General features: G+C 43.5%; 1 protein-coding gene across 1 annotated transcript in view; it reads left to right on the forward strand.

Annotated features, from left to right (window-relative positions):
• Positions 1-13,834, forward strand: part of LOC119227020 (astrotactin-2-like) — a 170,199-nt gene that overhangs the window by 112,806 nt on the left and 43,559 nt on the right. Inside the window, exons 14-16 of the mRNA XM_037485466.2 lie at positions 12,294-12,418; positions 13,373-13,477; positions 13,648-13,827. Of these exons, the coding sequence (XP_037341363.2) occupies positions 12,294-12,418; positions 13,373-13,477; positions 13,648-13,827 (410 nt within the window). The remainder of the gene's footprint in view (positions 1-12,293; positions 12,419-13,372; positions 13,478-13,647; positions 13,828-13,834) is intronic.

The following is a 13,834-nucleotide window of genomic DNA, read 5'->3' on the forward strand; positions in this document are numbered from 1 at the left end:
TGTTCTTTAAAGCAGGAAACATTTTCCTGCTAATTGCGCGATGCATACTTCATGGCACTTATCGTTTTCCCTGCAGATGGAAGCCCACTCCACTGATTACATGCAGATGACAGACAAAGTGCACTTCCTGCTGGAAGTGCCACTTCAGATAAATGACACCGTGCACGAAGGTGCAGAGTAAACCTGATATATGCAGTGAGACTTCCTGTACACCGATGCAGCAGTTATTGCAAAAAATGAACTTGGAAACACTAGAAGGCGTTTTGCATGTATCACCCTTCTGTTTCTGTCTGTCTATTATGGGCTGGATCACATTTATTTCACTTAACTTTGTTGAAAACACCTTTTTTTCCTGAGCTATTCATCACTCTTAGTCTAACCAGACAAGCTAAGCACACAGGAGTATTGTACTTGACTCCCAGTGCCTCTAATTAAACATGTGTATCACTGCATGTCGTCTCTCCAAAGTGCTCCTTCTGCTTTTCAAATCCTTTTGTCAAACGAACAGTAGCTTTGTCCTCTGAATGACTTGTTCCCAGAAGATTCAACATTACCCTCCTTATATTCATACCTTCTATAGGGATGAGTTACAGTTTTTATTCTCATCATTTTTTTTACTGTTCCTCCATGCCGTCTTTGATATGCAGATGCTGCTCTTATCCCACCGCCAGCATGCCTTCCGTTCTCACCGTTCCTGTCTGCTGACTCTTTCTCACTCTAGCGCACACACACACACACACACTATTCCCCCAGTATCTCAAAGTGAAATATTAGATGATTAAGATGAATTGTACGATTTATGCCACAGCATCGCAAGTAGTGTTTCAATATGAAATATGGCCTGTGATGTATGACTGTGTTGCATACATTTAGTCGTAAATTGATCTCTCTTCGCTCGGCCTCTTGACGCAGAACAGAAATTAATTTTGTTAATTTGCTGTTATGAAATCCCCTAATATTGCAATGCTATGCAAGCATGCGCCTGTGTGACAAAGTAACATGTTTTAATGTAAACGTTACGGCTGAGAGGAATTCCATTACAGTGTGATTGCAATGTAAAGATGTGAAAACGGCGTGTACCCTACGGAGAGCGTTTGTGTAGTTTCCCTGAACTGACTCGGGGGAAAGTAAAGGCTAATTACAAGCCGTTGTTTTGGTCTTTTTGGGAGCACTTTATATCCTTCAGACATTTAACTGCACACCAGGACTCTACATCCAATTATCAAATCAGTCAAATTAAAAATTAAAAATTCTCCTACAATCCCGTTATTTTTTATTAACATTCAGTGATCAATGTAGTCCTTTGTGTTTTTTTTAAGTACAAGTGATAAAATCTTGCGACTCGAACACACACACACACACACACACACATAGATTGAGAGAAGAGGATATGGATGGTTGGGCTGTGGTAATGGCCGACCATTAGTCCCGACGAGTACCGGTTTGCTCCCGTCAAATTAATTACCAAACACACACACACATGCATGTCATGCACTAGATGCACTAAACGTGGATTTATTTCATTTGACTTTGGAAAATATCAGACCGGCTGAAGTCGATAATTTTCATTTGAAAGAAACAAATAAACTGTTCATTGACACGTGGATGAGTCGTGCTACACGATTTGAAGCAGGTAGTTGATGCTGTTTCCTTCCTGGCCAGTCAGATTTAAACTTTTTAAAGTGGCCTTAGTATAAGTCGATATTAGGTCTTCAAAAAAACATCCAAATGTATGTTTTTTTTTTTTAAAGGGTACCTGACACAACAAGACCCGACAATAATGAATACCAAACATTGACAGCGGCATGTTTCACCAGCATATAACAAGCTGTCGCTGTTATATCTTTCCGTTCGGCTCTCTGCTCACACGCTCTGTCTCATCTCGAGAAACACCCTCTTTCCCTGCAGTCGCCTCATGATCAGAGCTGATGGCCAGTCCGCTTGGATCCACTCGGGTAGGCGGCGCGGGACAGTTGGACCTCAGCTGCAACAGCACAGTCACGTCCAAGACCCCGATGGTTTATAACGATTGCCCTCATTGGCGTGGTTTAGGCACTTGACCCGAGCTTCTCCCTTCACCTCAACCGAAAGCAACGGCGAGAATGCGCCAAGAGCGAGCGGCTTTTAGAAGTTCGGGGGTTGTGACACATCAGAGGCGGCGGCTGAAAGGGAGGAGAAAAAGGAGCTGGACCTGTGTGGAGCTTTTGTGGATCTGACGCTGCCACCGTTGTCACTCTGATCGCGAAGACACTTTTGACAAAAAGGAAAAGCTACAGTAAGGAAGAAAAGAGACAAATCTGCTTTTTCTCCTCACCCCTTGAACTAAGACGACATCACAACATGGATCCTTTCTTTCTGGAGTTTTTCAAGGCCACAGTGAAACCTCCACTTTTTTTTTTTTAATGCAGACATTCCCCTTGGTTTGTGTTTACCTTTGTGCAGTTAGTGCACCAGCATACACAAGTGTCATCACTCCTGAGGCTGTCGCTCTCCGCTCAATAACTCACACGGCAAGACAGGACCTAATAAACCCTAGCCTAATATCAGCTAATGTCAAAGAGGCTTACAGCTGACTACCTGCTGTTTGACTGGAGAGCGAGAGAGAGAGAGAGAGAGAGAGAGAGAGAGAGTGATAGCGAGAGATGGATTTTTGTAAAAGCAGTGATACGGGCTTCAGATGGAAAATGAATGGAAAGAGGAAAGGCTAAACTAACAGAGCAAAGCCGAGAGAGCGAGACACTATGAAAGAGTAACTGTGAGAGAAATGAAAACAAGGAAAAAAACAGTAGTAGGGCTCCAGATGTGGCTTGGAAAGCAGGCTGGACCAGGAGGCGCTGGTCACATATTGCACATGGATGTTGTTAATCCATGCCGGAGACACTCGGTACAACAAGGAGAGAGCGAGCGTGCAAACTCCTAAATCTGCTCAGCTAGAAATGAGCAAAATGTACCTTTAAGTAGCAAGAAGTTGTTTTGTTTGCCGTTAATCCTTTCAATTTCAAATTCTTCACATTTACGAGACTTAATGGAGATAATTCCTCTGTGGATTGTGTTTTTTTTTACATTATTACATTTGTTTCAACCATTTTGTAGACACTTTGGTTACGAGATTTATTTAATAATCTTTTATTCATCTTATTTATTCTTTTTGTTCTTTCTCATATTTTTATTTTAAAAAGCTGTTTATCTTTTGCGAAATACCCCTTTGTCCACAGTTTAGTTCCTTCCTGCTCCTAGATGAGAACAACAATTGGTCTTGTTCAACTAAAGGGCAAATTCATCATTAAAACGAAAGTGAACTTGTTATTGATTAAACACCCTCTTCATTTCTCCACTTAGATACTTGGAGACCATTACACAGAAAAATTGACAATCAATTTACCTCTCTCAAGCTAACCTTCTCTTTTGAAGTTCAATGTTTCTATTTCACAGAAAGTATCCTTTAGGAGCAATTGGGAGCAAGGACAATGATTTTAATACATTTACTAAGTTTAGCTGTTGATGCCGTTGCTGACTGATAAAATCGCTTGGATGTGTGGCAGCCGGTGAATCGATAGTGAGAATAAATAAGAATATGCAGCATGAAGCGATGAAACCCCTCAAGAATGAGATGAACATTGCATCACAGGGAGTAACTAACAATGCCAGCCCACCAAAACAGCTTCAGCTGCCTCCCTTTTTGACGAAAAAAAGAAGAAGAAAAAAAACAAGTGATTTGTGGACCAGGACTAAATCTTAAAGCAGTGGCGAGATGTTTTTTTTTTTGTATCGATTAATGAACGCTACAGCAGGGAACTACAGGGTGGCAGCCCTGGCAATTGAGTATCCCCCCCTGGGCTACTGTCTGACATAACTCTCCCCCTTTCACATCCTTCTCTCCCTATCACTGTGCCCTACGTTTTGATGTGCTGTAAATGTATCATTTATAAATTATTCATGATAACCATATCACTCCATATATATATATATATATATATATATATATATATATTCATGCCAGCTTCGAGCCACCTCGCACAACTGTAGGACTGTTTGCTACACTGATGATCCGCCTACACTCACCTCTGCAAGGCCGTAACCCGGGAAACCACTTAGTTACCACACCCGTGATGGCATTCTATGAGCCGGCTTTTAAAGATTGAAATCCCCCAAATCAGCCGCGTTTTGTTAGTTAGTATCACATTGACGTGCAGAATGCCAGATAACACAATGACATTTAATTGGGACTTCACGTCAGTCAGTATCACTCTGTAATTACACTGTAAAAAAGGAAAGGATACAAAGTGTTCCACGCTGTCTTGGCCCATTACTGCTGATCAAATACAAAAAGATAAGACTGTGAAAAATGTGTGATGGGACTCGCAAACGGTTGAAAACAAATCTGTTGAGTATCGAGCAGGAAGCAAATGGACCAGGACCAAAGTTGTCCTTCTTGTGGTTGTCAAAGGACGATGGCCTCAGTGATGGCTCTGCACAACTAGGGTACAAAACACATACACACACATTTGCTTAACAATTAATACAAAATACAATACAAATACAAGTTATTCTGTCAAGTTCCAGAGCTGGTTCCTCTTTTGTGCTTCAGTTTTTCGGGGCAAACACAACCATTTTTTAATTTCACACTTGTCAATCACCATTCTGGCGGTGTAAAAATGGAAGAACCTATGAGCACTTTACGCAATTGTCTTCATCCAAACGGCGGAAAAGGAGTCTCGTCTTTAGACTGCCTCTTAATTTGGCTTTATTTTTTAGAATAGAAGATGGTCCAACAGCTCCGCCTCTTGATTGCTGAGCCAAGTAAGCAAAGACAACCCCCTGTTGTAGTCTGCTGTCAGTGTGATGACATGAGAGTGTGTGAGGAATAGAGAACTGCTGGTAAGGGGCTCCTCGTAACACTGTGGTGTCTCTGTGTGAACGGAGAGAGGGAGACAGAGAGGGAGGGAGGGATGGGGGGCGAAAGAGTGACAACGCACACAAATGGCTGGTTTAGATGAAGTGAGAAAGTGCAAGTAGAGTAATAAAAAATTGGAATAGAAATGGCTCTAATCAGGTCTGCAACTAGCTGCCCCCCAATATGACTCGCCAGGCTTCATCTCTATGGTAATGCATGTGGTAACCAAGTTCATTTCCACAATTTCATAAGGCCAATAGAGATGTGAAGGTGCAAAAAAGTGATGTCACACCCACGTTGTGTTTGAGCTGTGTGATCCAGTATAATCCATTTTTCCACTCAAAATATCTCTGTATCACAGCACAAGACATATTTTGTGTCCACATTTGTTGTGACTGAATTAGACATTGGTGTGAAACATGCCGTTGCATAGTATATCTGACAGGGACGACAGTAATGGCCGCCGATTTCGATTGGCCGGTTAGAATCGTGCTACTAAATAATTAGCCAGTTGTCTGCAGTGAATCTCACACACGCATACAAATGCACATGCACGCTATCCTCTGTACGGGGGGGACACCAAGTGTCCTCTCAATCAGAGGCTGTCTCACCTCCAATTCTAATCAATAGTGACCATGAAGAGCCCCCCCACCCATCTCCTCCTCTCAGTGGAATCATTTATCAACTGAGCAGTGGCTGCAGCTATAATGAGAGATTGTAACACAAGTCTCAAGGTAAACATCTCTGAATGTTTTATTGCGCATTCGTCCTTTTAATAACTGTTTAATTCTTCAGCTGGGGCCTGTGCCCCTGGGTGTGATCGGTTGCTTCATCTTGGTTATGTGTCATCAGACAGGCTCCGCTCGCAGCCCACAGCGTTTATTCAAACAACAGGTTGTATAAGCTGTTAAGCATATTACATCCAGCGGGCTCGGACACATTCTCCGGGCCCATCCATCTTGGATTGCGCAATAAATTGGTGCCCAACTAATCAAAGGCAAGTGTGGCATTGTATAGATAACGTGATACGAGATGTTATATTTTTAAGTCAGAAATTCTAGTTTAGATCAGATCCATTTATTTCATAATGAACGTGTTTTAGTTGAAATTGGTCAACTCAGACCACACAGTGATGACCTTTTTGTGTGCAGTTACATTAAAGTCTATTTGCAACAGTTTACCAAGATTAATGTTTTGAAAAATAAACAAGGGTCCCGGATTTGGGGAAGCAATTATTCGCAGAAAGATGATAAATCTGAAAACAATGACCAAATCTTAACGAAGAAACTTCAAACGTACATATTGACTCATTATAGTCAGTTCCTTTTACCATGAATGACACAAGTTGCTTTTATTGTGTGTGTGTGTGTGTGTATTCTGTTAGAGAAAACAGCTTTAAGTAAAATCCTTTTTTCTTTGGTTCACGCTGCCTTTTGTGGCGCTCTTGCCTTTTGAATGTTGGGTAATTATCCCATTCGCGGGGGGGGTAGGGGAGGAGGAATCCAAGCAGCATGTCAGCCACGGAAATCCCGCTGCGTCACACTGGATGACGTGTTTACTGCCCGTTATTTTCTGTTCCTCGTCTGCGCGCGGAATGTCGGTTCGAGACGCCGATAACCGCACAGCACCGGCGCCCCGCTGATCACCGAGCGCCAAGTTGTTAAGCGGGAGACGAGGCCTTGTCAAGTGCTTTTCTTCCAGCGACGTGTTGGCAAACCGGAGAGGCATTCGTTGCCAGCATGAATTCAATTCATTGTTTCACGCTTTTTGTGTTCAGTTGTTTGTTTGTTTTTTTAATACCTCCGGTTTTATGTCAAAAGCAGAAACCAGAAACCTGTTTTTTTGGAATCAACTTTTGTCAATCCAGAAGAGGCTTGATACCTCCTAATAGTTCAAGGGAAGGCATTTCATGCTCCCTCCACACACAATGCTGCAGTCAGCCTTCATAAATTCTCCAATACAATAACCCCCCCCCCACCCCCCAACCCCCTCCTAACTGCACTGCACTGCACTGGCACCCAGTGGCTGTTCACGTGCAGTTCGTAATGCTTTTTGTGACCCTACAGACGCCACCAAGGGCACAGCACTCCCACGTCTCCACACCTCGACCCCACAATCTCACTCAGCTCAGCTTCCGCTTGGTTTGTCCCCCTCCCCCCCCTCCACCTCCTCACCGGCATCAGAGTGGAGAAGTAATCTCTTCACCTCTGTCCTAACTGCAAACCACTTCCCCCTCGTCGGACCGCCCCGTTGTGGAAAACTGTCTCCTTTGCCTTTGCCTTTGCGAGGGGTCACATGTGATCTTCACCTCTGTGCCGGGGGGGGGGGGGGGGGCCCTTTGTGCGCCGCTTTCCGTCACACCGATCGTCAAATGTGGCAACGAATGACTTCTTACTCTGATTCAAAAACAATAGCTATAGTTGGATGTTGTTATTTGGTTGGGCTCATCAGCTGATCATAGTTGCTGAGGGATCAATACGTTATAGACGTGAGGATTTTTATATTTTTAGCCCTTGGAGGCTACACATTGACACACGGAAACCTTGAGGTTTCTGGAGCGATTGGGATTGCTTTCGGTTGGGCACAGAGAGGGAGCAGCCTCTAGTGGTGGATATCGTGCTCTTTCTTCTCCTTCTCCTGCTCTTCAGGTGTTTAGACATTCCTCGTTACGCAGAGCGCCGCACCTTTTTGATTCCACACGCGCTCACGGTGGCATAACTTCAGCCCTCCAGAGTTATTTTGAAGATGGCCATTAAAGTGCCGCGAGACGCAGTTCCCTCTAAATGGGGCAGGACTATTAAAAAGCAATAGACTGACATTCAATTGGATGGGCAAATTTATTTGGCCCTCAGCTCCATCAGCCGTGGTTCACTACTGCCGATTCCTTTCTGTAATACATTTTGCTCGTTAGCAATAGTGTAGTGAAAAAAACTGTAATAGAATAGTGTCACTGTGTGTTTAAACCAAGGCGTTAAATTTATTTTCTTGACTCAAGTTGTCTAACCTCAACTCAAGCATTACTTTTTTGGATTTTGACATAACATTACTTAATGCAGTAGGGTTATCTGCAAGAATATTTAATGGGGAATGTGTTTATCGATGGCGTTATGAGGACTCATTGTAATGCAAATTACCAGCTCATTTAACCATTACTCACAAATCCAGTTTTTATGGTGTTATCTACTATAAGATAAGTGTTCATTTGAAAGTGGAGAACACATAAACTTTGAAATTACCATTCAAACTGTCTTCTGTTTATGTCTTTCACTTTCTGAAGAGCTACTTTCTTACTCAGCCTTGACCCTAAGAAGGTTACAAACGTTCAATTAGCAGCTGAGTAATCACGCCGTAGCCTTTGTAAGCTTGGCACCAAGGATTTGTATGTGCATTCAATACTTCTATCCTCTGGGAATTAGAGACTCTTTGTTAGTGCATGCATTAATCCAGGAAGGCAGCCTCTAAATTAGTTGAAAAAAACCTCCACCACTTACAGCTAGCTGAGACAGTTAGGGTTGCTCGTGAAGGGGGGGGGGGGGGGGGGGAGGTCAGAGCAAGGGCACCGAAAGTAAAGAGGCTGGAAGTGAGGAAAATTGTACATTTGGCGTTGCGACCATCTCGTCTTTAGTTATTGCTGTTCAGTCAATGCTGTCGTTTGGTTAGCGTCCTCGGTCTCAGTCGCAGCCTTTGAACAACATTTAGATAAGTGCCACTGAGTGTCAGACAGTTACACTCAAACTAGATATACTCACTCCAGCTCATACGGATATGCGCACGCAGAAGATGGGGCGACCCGTTGATAGCCCTCTTGTCCAGTTCTAACTCAGATGGACTGGCGCGAAGCCGAAAAACGCGCAGAGACACCCGAATCACGTTTTCTTTCTGAGCCGACGTGTCCTTCTGCTCTCCTCTGAGCCTTTGAACGGAATGCCTGTGATACGCCGGGACGGAGCAGGTGCAGCTGAAAGAGTGAGACAGAGAGACAGCGAGAACAAACGCGAAGGTGTTACCGCTGAGGGCGAAGCTCAACAAGCACGCGACAGTTGCCAAAGCACTTGACAGTGACGACCGGCTGGCGCACGTAAAAGAACGAAGATGACTCGTTCCCCCGCGAGGCATGGGCCGCTGTGCGCTTATCTGCACTGTATCTTCACTCCGTTTGAACCTAAATAGTGCGCACACGGGGAGGAAGAAGAAGAGGAGGAAAACAAGTTTTTTCGCTTGAATACATTTGTGCGAATGTTTTTCTTCCCAACAGATACAACTTTGAAATAAATTGTGTGCTTTGGAGATTCCTTTTCAAACAGAGGAGGGTTTTCCACTCGAGTAGGATTAGATTCCTGTTTGGCCAGGAGGGAAAACCAGTGTCCACTACCCGTAATGAGCACCGAAGGGTACTGAATGAAACATGAGTAAATACGCAGTCTTTGCTACCAGCGGTGTGGAAAAGCTGCACAGGTGCGTCACACAATGGACTGGCTTCACTACCTTGAGAGAGTATAGGTTAATATAGAACGGCTAATCCTGTCTAAAACATGTATTCTTTCATTTCTTAAATTGTTCAGAGGAAATCCTGGGTAAAGCGTAATTGCCTTCTATGAATTCCAGCCACATAAGTTAATCCTGAGTAGTGCTGGGATGACACACCTCTCTGCCCCGAGCTGCTTTGGGACCCTGAACAGATGGCAAAGGAGTTAAATACACAATGATAACAATCCTGAATGTGCATATTTTAAATGTATAAATCAACCTGTTGGGCATAGTTATGCAATTTATTTTTACATACAGTATAAACATACATTCTGTATGCATTCAATGCAGGTGTTTACAGTCTACCAAGCAGATGCTTTTAGAGGGGTCACTGAGTGATGCAACATCTGGGTGAAGGTCAGAAAGCGAATCAGCGTGTATCTCCGAGAATGTCTTTCTATTTCTTTAATGTTCACTCAACTCAATGCGATTTAGCCGTCACGCATGTCTGCATTAAGGTCTATTGATTGCAAGTTCAGAGTCAATTACTGAAGAGCGAGAAAAACAATTAGGTCATCCATTTTTCAAAAGGAGTTCATCAGGTGAAAGTCTCTCTGAAAACAGGTGAAAAACTACTTTTTCACAAAGTGTGTGTACATAAATTATGTGAAACGTTTCAATATTTCAAGTCGGCCGCTAGAGAAAACCCAAATGCTTTTAGTCCCGTTGAGATCAGAGGGGAGTGCACTTAAGCCAACAATGACACAAACAAACTATGGCAAAACCTTTCTCCCCTCTGGATTCACGCATGGCAAATCCATCCTGATGGCCGGTCTAGTGTTTTACTCAAAGCCAGAGAGACTTTTGCTTCCAGTAAAAGGTAAAAGACATTGGTGTAATCACTGCCGATGTCATTAGTTACACTAACGATGTGATGAGTGATGGCAAAGGTCAAAAAAAGTTTGCCTTGAAGAAGTTCTTTGTCAGATTTGCTGCTTCCTTCGCTTAAACTAGTTCAGACAACTGAATCTTATCGTTTAAACAAATTTCAATTTGAGGCTGCACGGTAATAGGAACTAACAGTGGCCATTGTATAAGATTAAGGTTAATGTCATTCTTTCTCAATAGACTAACTCTTTGTCCCTTCAACGCCATCGATATTTTTGGGTTGCATTGATATGGATAATGTCTCCTTTCACACCTTTGACATTCACACACACATAGAGAACTTTGGTTTTCGGGAGGAACCTCATGAACACAAATCTTCAGGATTGACATCTCGACCCCTCTGAATTCGCTGTCTCACCACTTAACCCGTGCAGAAATGTGCCGATGCCACAGCAATCCATGCTTGACATGGCCGCTTTTCCTCAAAGGGGAAAGGAGAGAATTAAGGTTAAGGACATTTTCGTGAGCAGTCAGGCACTGCAGCGAGGCATTAACCTTAAGACGTCTTTTTGTCCTCCGAGTAGGGGCGAGTTTTTGTTTTGGAGCAATAACATTGAACCATAACATAGATAGATCCATCGCACTCTCACAGAAGAAGAAGAAGAAGAAGAAGAAGAAGAAGAGGAGAATGAGCTCCTTTTGTGGAATGTCAAGGACAGTCCACACACACACACACACACACACACATCATCTTGGTCAACGGGCCTCCAAAAGGTTCTCTGAGCCTCGGCGTGATGATGGCGGAATTCATTTACCAATCGATATTTGTGGTGCGAGCATAAGCCCCGGTAATCTTTTTTTTACAGCACCTCTTCTCTTCCTCCCTCCTCCCTCCTCTGCCCTTGAATCAACCCTTGCGTTGCAACACTAAGGCATTGAGTCTAACGGGGGGGGGGAAGAAGACGCAAAAGATAGAGAAGGGAAAGAAAAGCAGGGAACAGGACGAAATAAATGGTATGGAGGAGTCTCCATGGCACGAGGTCTGCGCTCTGAGCCTTGGTCCCATAAAAGTGGATTATGGGAAACGGGCTGCAGCTGCTCGCCGTGCTCTTAGAATGCAGCGAGGCAACTCGTCTTTTTGACAAGAGAGTGCAGAAAGCTCCATCTACTGAACCAAAAATGGAACGAAGCGTTTACCATCACTCGACTTGTGAGACCGCTGTTTTTTATTTTGCAGCACGGGGTGCTCAAAGGCTGGAAAGCATGTTAAAAGCATAAAGAATCATTTCAAACAAATCAATTCCGTGTTCTTGTATTTGCGTTTTTTTGTCACCGCATCATAGATAGGAGGTATGGGGCCTTCTCCGTCTAGCCTTCCCTCTGGCTTCCTTTTGCATTACCCTTCTTTCTTGTTCTTAGCGTCACCCGCGGAGGGGATGCGAGAGGTTCCGGGGGGGGGGGGTCACTGTTATCTTTGCTTGCAGCTTTCCATTTTTTTTCCCCTCAAACTCAGGGACACCACTGTTCTCTTTATTTGTTCTCCGGGCGTCACACGCACGCACACCTTATTCCTCTTTGTACCCGGGATGATGTTGACACGAACAAATCGTTGCATGAAGAATTTCAATGATGACGACAACGAATCCGTTTGAAAATATTCCCTCAATGATGAGCCAAATGCATTCATTCCAACCGGAGAATGTCTAGCTTTAGTTTAGTTAGATATGTCCTGTTGTTGAATTGTTTTTATGGAGTTCAGAATTTGTAATTGCACCCCTGACTGTCGAATGTAACATTGAGATAAATACAAGTGTGAATGTTTGTATTAACACATATTTGCAAACCTTTTTGTGTTACAGGACAGTGTCCTTATAAATACTTGACAATTATAGGTATTAGCATGACATTGTCTCGATGTATCACAATGTGTGCCACAAACTATTACACAATAACCTGGTTTATATCAAATAGTTACATTGTAAAAAAAACTCCTCTGCCTTGTGGTTTGAGGAATTAAACTTTTCTTACGTAATGCGATTCCCAGGGACAACAACTTCATCAAGGACTTTCCCCAACTTGCCGATGGTCTCATGGTCATCCCCTTACCAGTGGAGGAACAGTGCCGCGGGGTGTTGTCCGAGCCACTGCCCAACCTGGCCCTCCTCACAGGTAAGAGAGTGTGTGTGTGTGTGTGTGTGATTGGGGATAAAGGGTTTCAGAGTTGATCCATTGTGGTTTAGTGCAGCAGCTTTTATCCCTCTGTGATCCATCAGGCGTCACTGGCTAAATTCATTCTGAACTAACTAGAGCCAATTTGACTCACTAAAGATGAGGAAAAACATAAGCAGAATATTCAAAAATATATTTCTTGGCCGTGTTTAAATAGAAAAAAATATTTGGGTAATTTTGTGAAATCCAAGCTCATTTAAAAAGATATGGATACACGTACACTGCACCTAAACCAACACTTAACATCCCGTTTCATCCCCGTATCCTTTCTTTGACTGTTCCATCCCATTTTGTAGGAGTCACTTACCCGCAGCTCCACCTCTGCTCCCTAATCCCTCCATTAGCCAAATTGGCATTTGATCCGCATCGACCCCTGAGATTATTACTTTGGTTCTGCTTTCACCCGAATTGGACTCACGCACCCCTTTTTTCTCACTCTGCAATTTCATGTCTCAGGTATAAAACGTTTTCCAGAGGCACAGGATCAAGGTTCCCATAAGCAGTTTATTTTCTTTTCTCCCTCGCTCTTCACTTTTGTGGCTTTAGTTCTAAACGGGCGTGAAAGTTTGATAATTGCATTGCAGAGAAAGGCAAGAATGCTCCCACTTCTAATGTCAGCAAAAAGCAATTGGAGTTCAAGTTGCACTATATATCTGCCATTGATCCGGGAGCAGCTGGGATATGGCCTGGGAAAATAAATGCTGTTAAGGCAATAAAGGGAAGAAAAATCGATACGCAATAAATGGTTCAAATGGTTCAAATTTGTGAGTTCATTTATTTTGAATTTCAGCTGCTTTTTCTAAATCTTAGTTTGATAATTAGTTTCAAATTGTTGTATTACTTCTCTCCACCGTCTTAAATTGCAACGATTCACTGTTTCTCTCTCTTTCTCAGGGGATGCCCAATTCAGTGAGGCAGTGGGCTATCCTATGGTTCAACAGTGGAGAGTGCGTAGCAACCTGTACAGAGTCAAGCTCAGCTCCATCACCTTATCTACAGGTTAGCGTTTCTCGTGTTACGTTTGATTCATTCCCTGCATATCTTTTCTCTGTCCGTGCGTCTATCTGCCCCCCCGATACATCGGCTTTCATGTTAATTGCACATTTTACCAGCTCGATCCTTCTGAAAACAAAAATCACAAGCCCCCCATTTCCTTCTTGATCCGGCAGGCTTCTCCAAGGTGTTGAAGACGCTCTCAGCTGAGAGCACACGGGAGGAGCTGCTGGCTTTCCTCCAGCAGTACGGCAGCCACTACGTGTCCGAGTCCCTGTACGGATCCGAGCTCAGCTGCAGCATCTACTTCCCGAGCAAGAAGGCCCAGCAGCAGCTCTGGCTGCAGTACCAGAAAGGTGAGTT

This window comes from Pungitius pungitius, chromosome 18 (genome assembly GCF_949316345.1).
Source record: "Pungitius pungitius chromosome 18, fPunPun2.1, whole genome shotgun sequence".
NCBI lineage: Eukaryota > Metazoa > Chordata > Actinopteri > Perciformes > Gasterosteidae > Pungitius > Pungitius pungitius.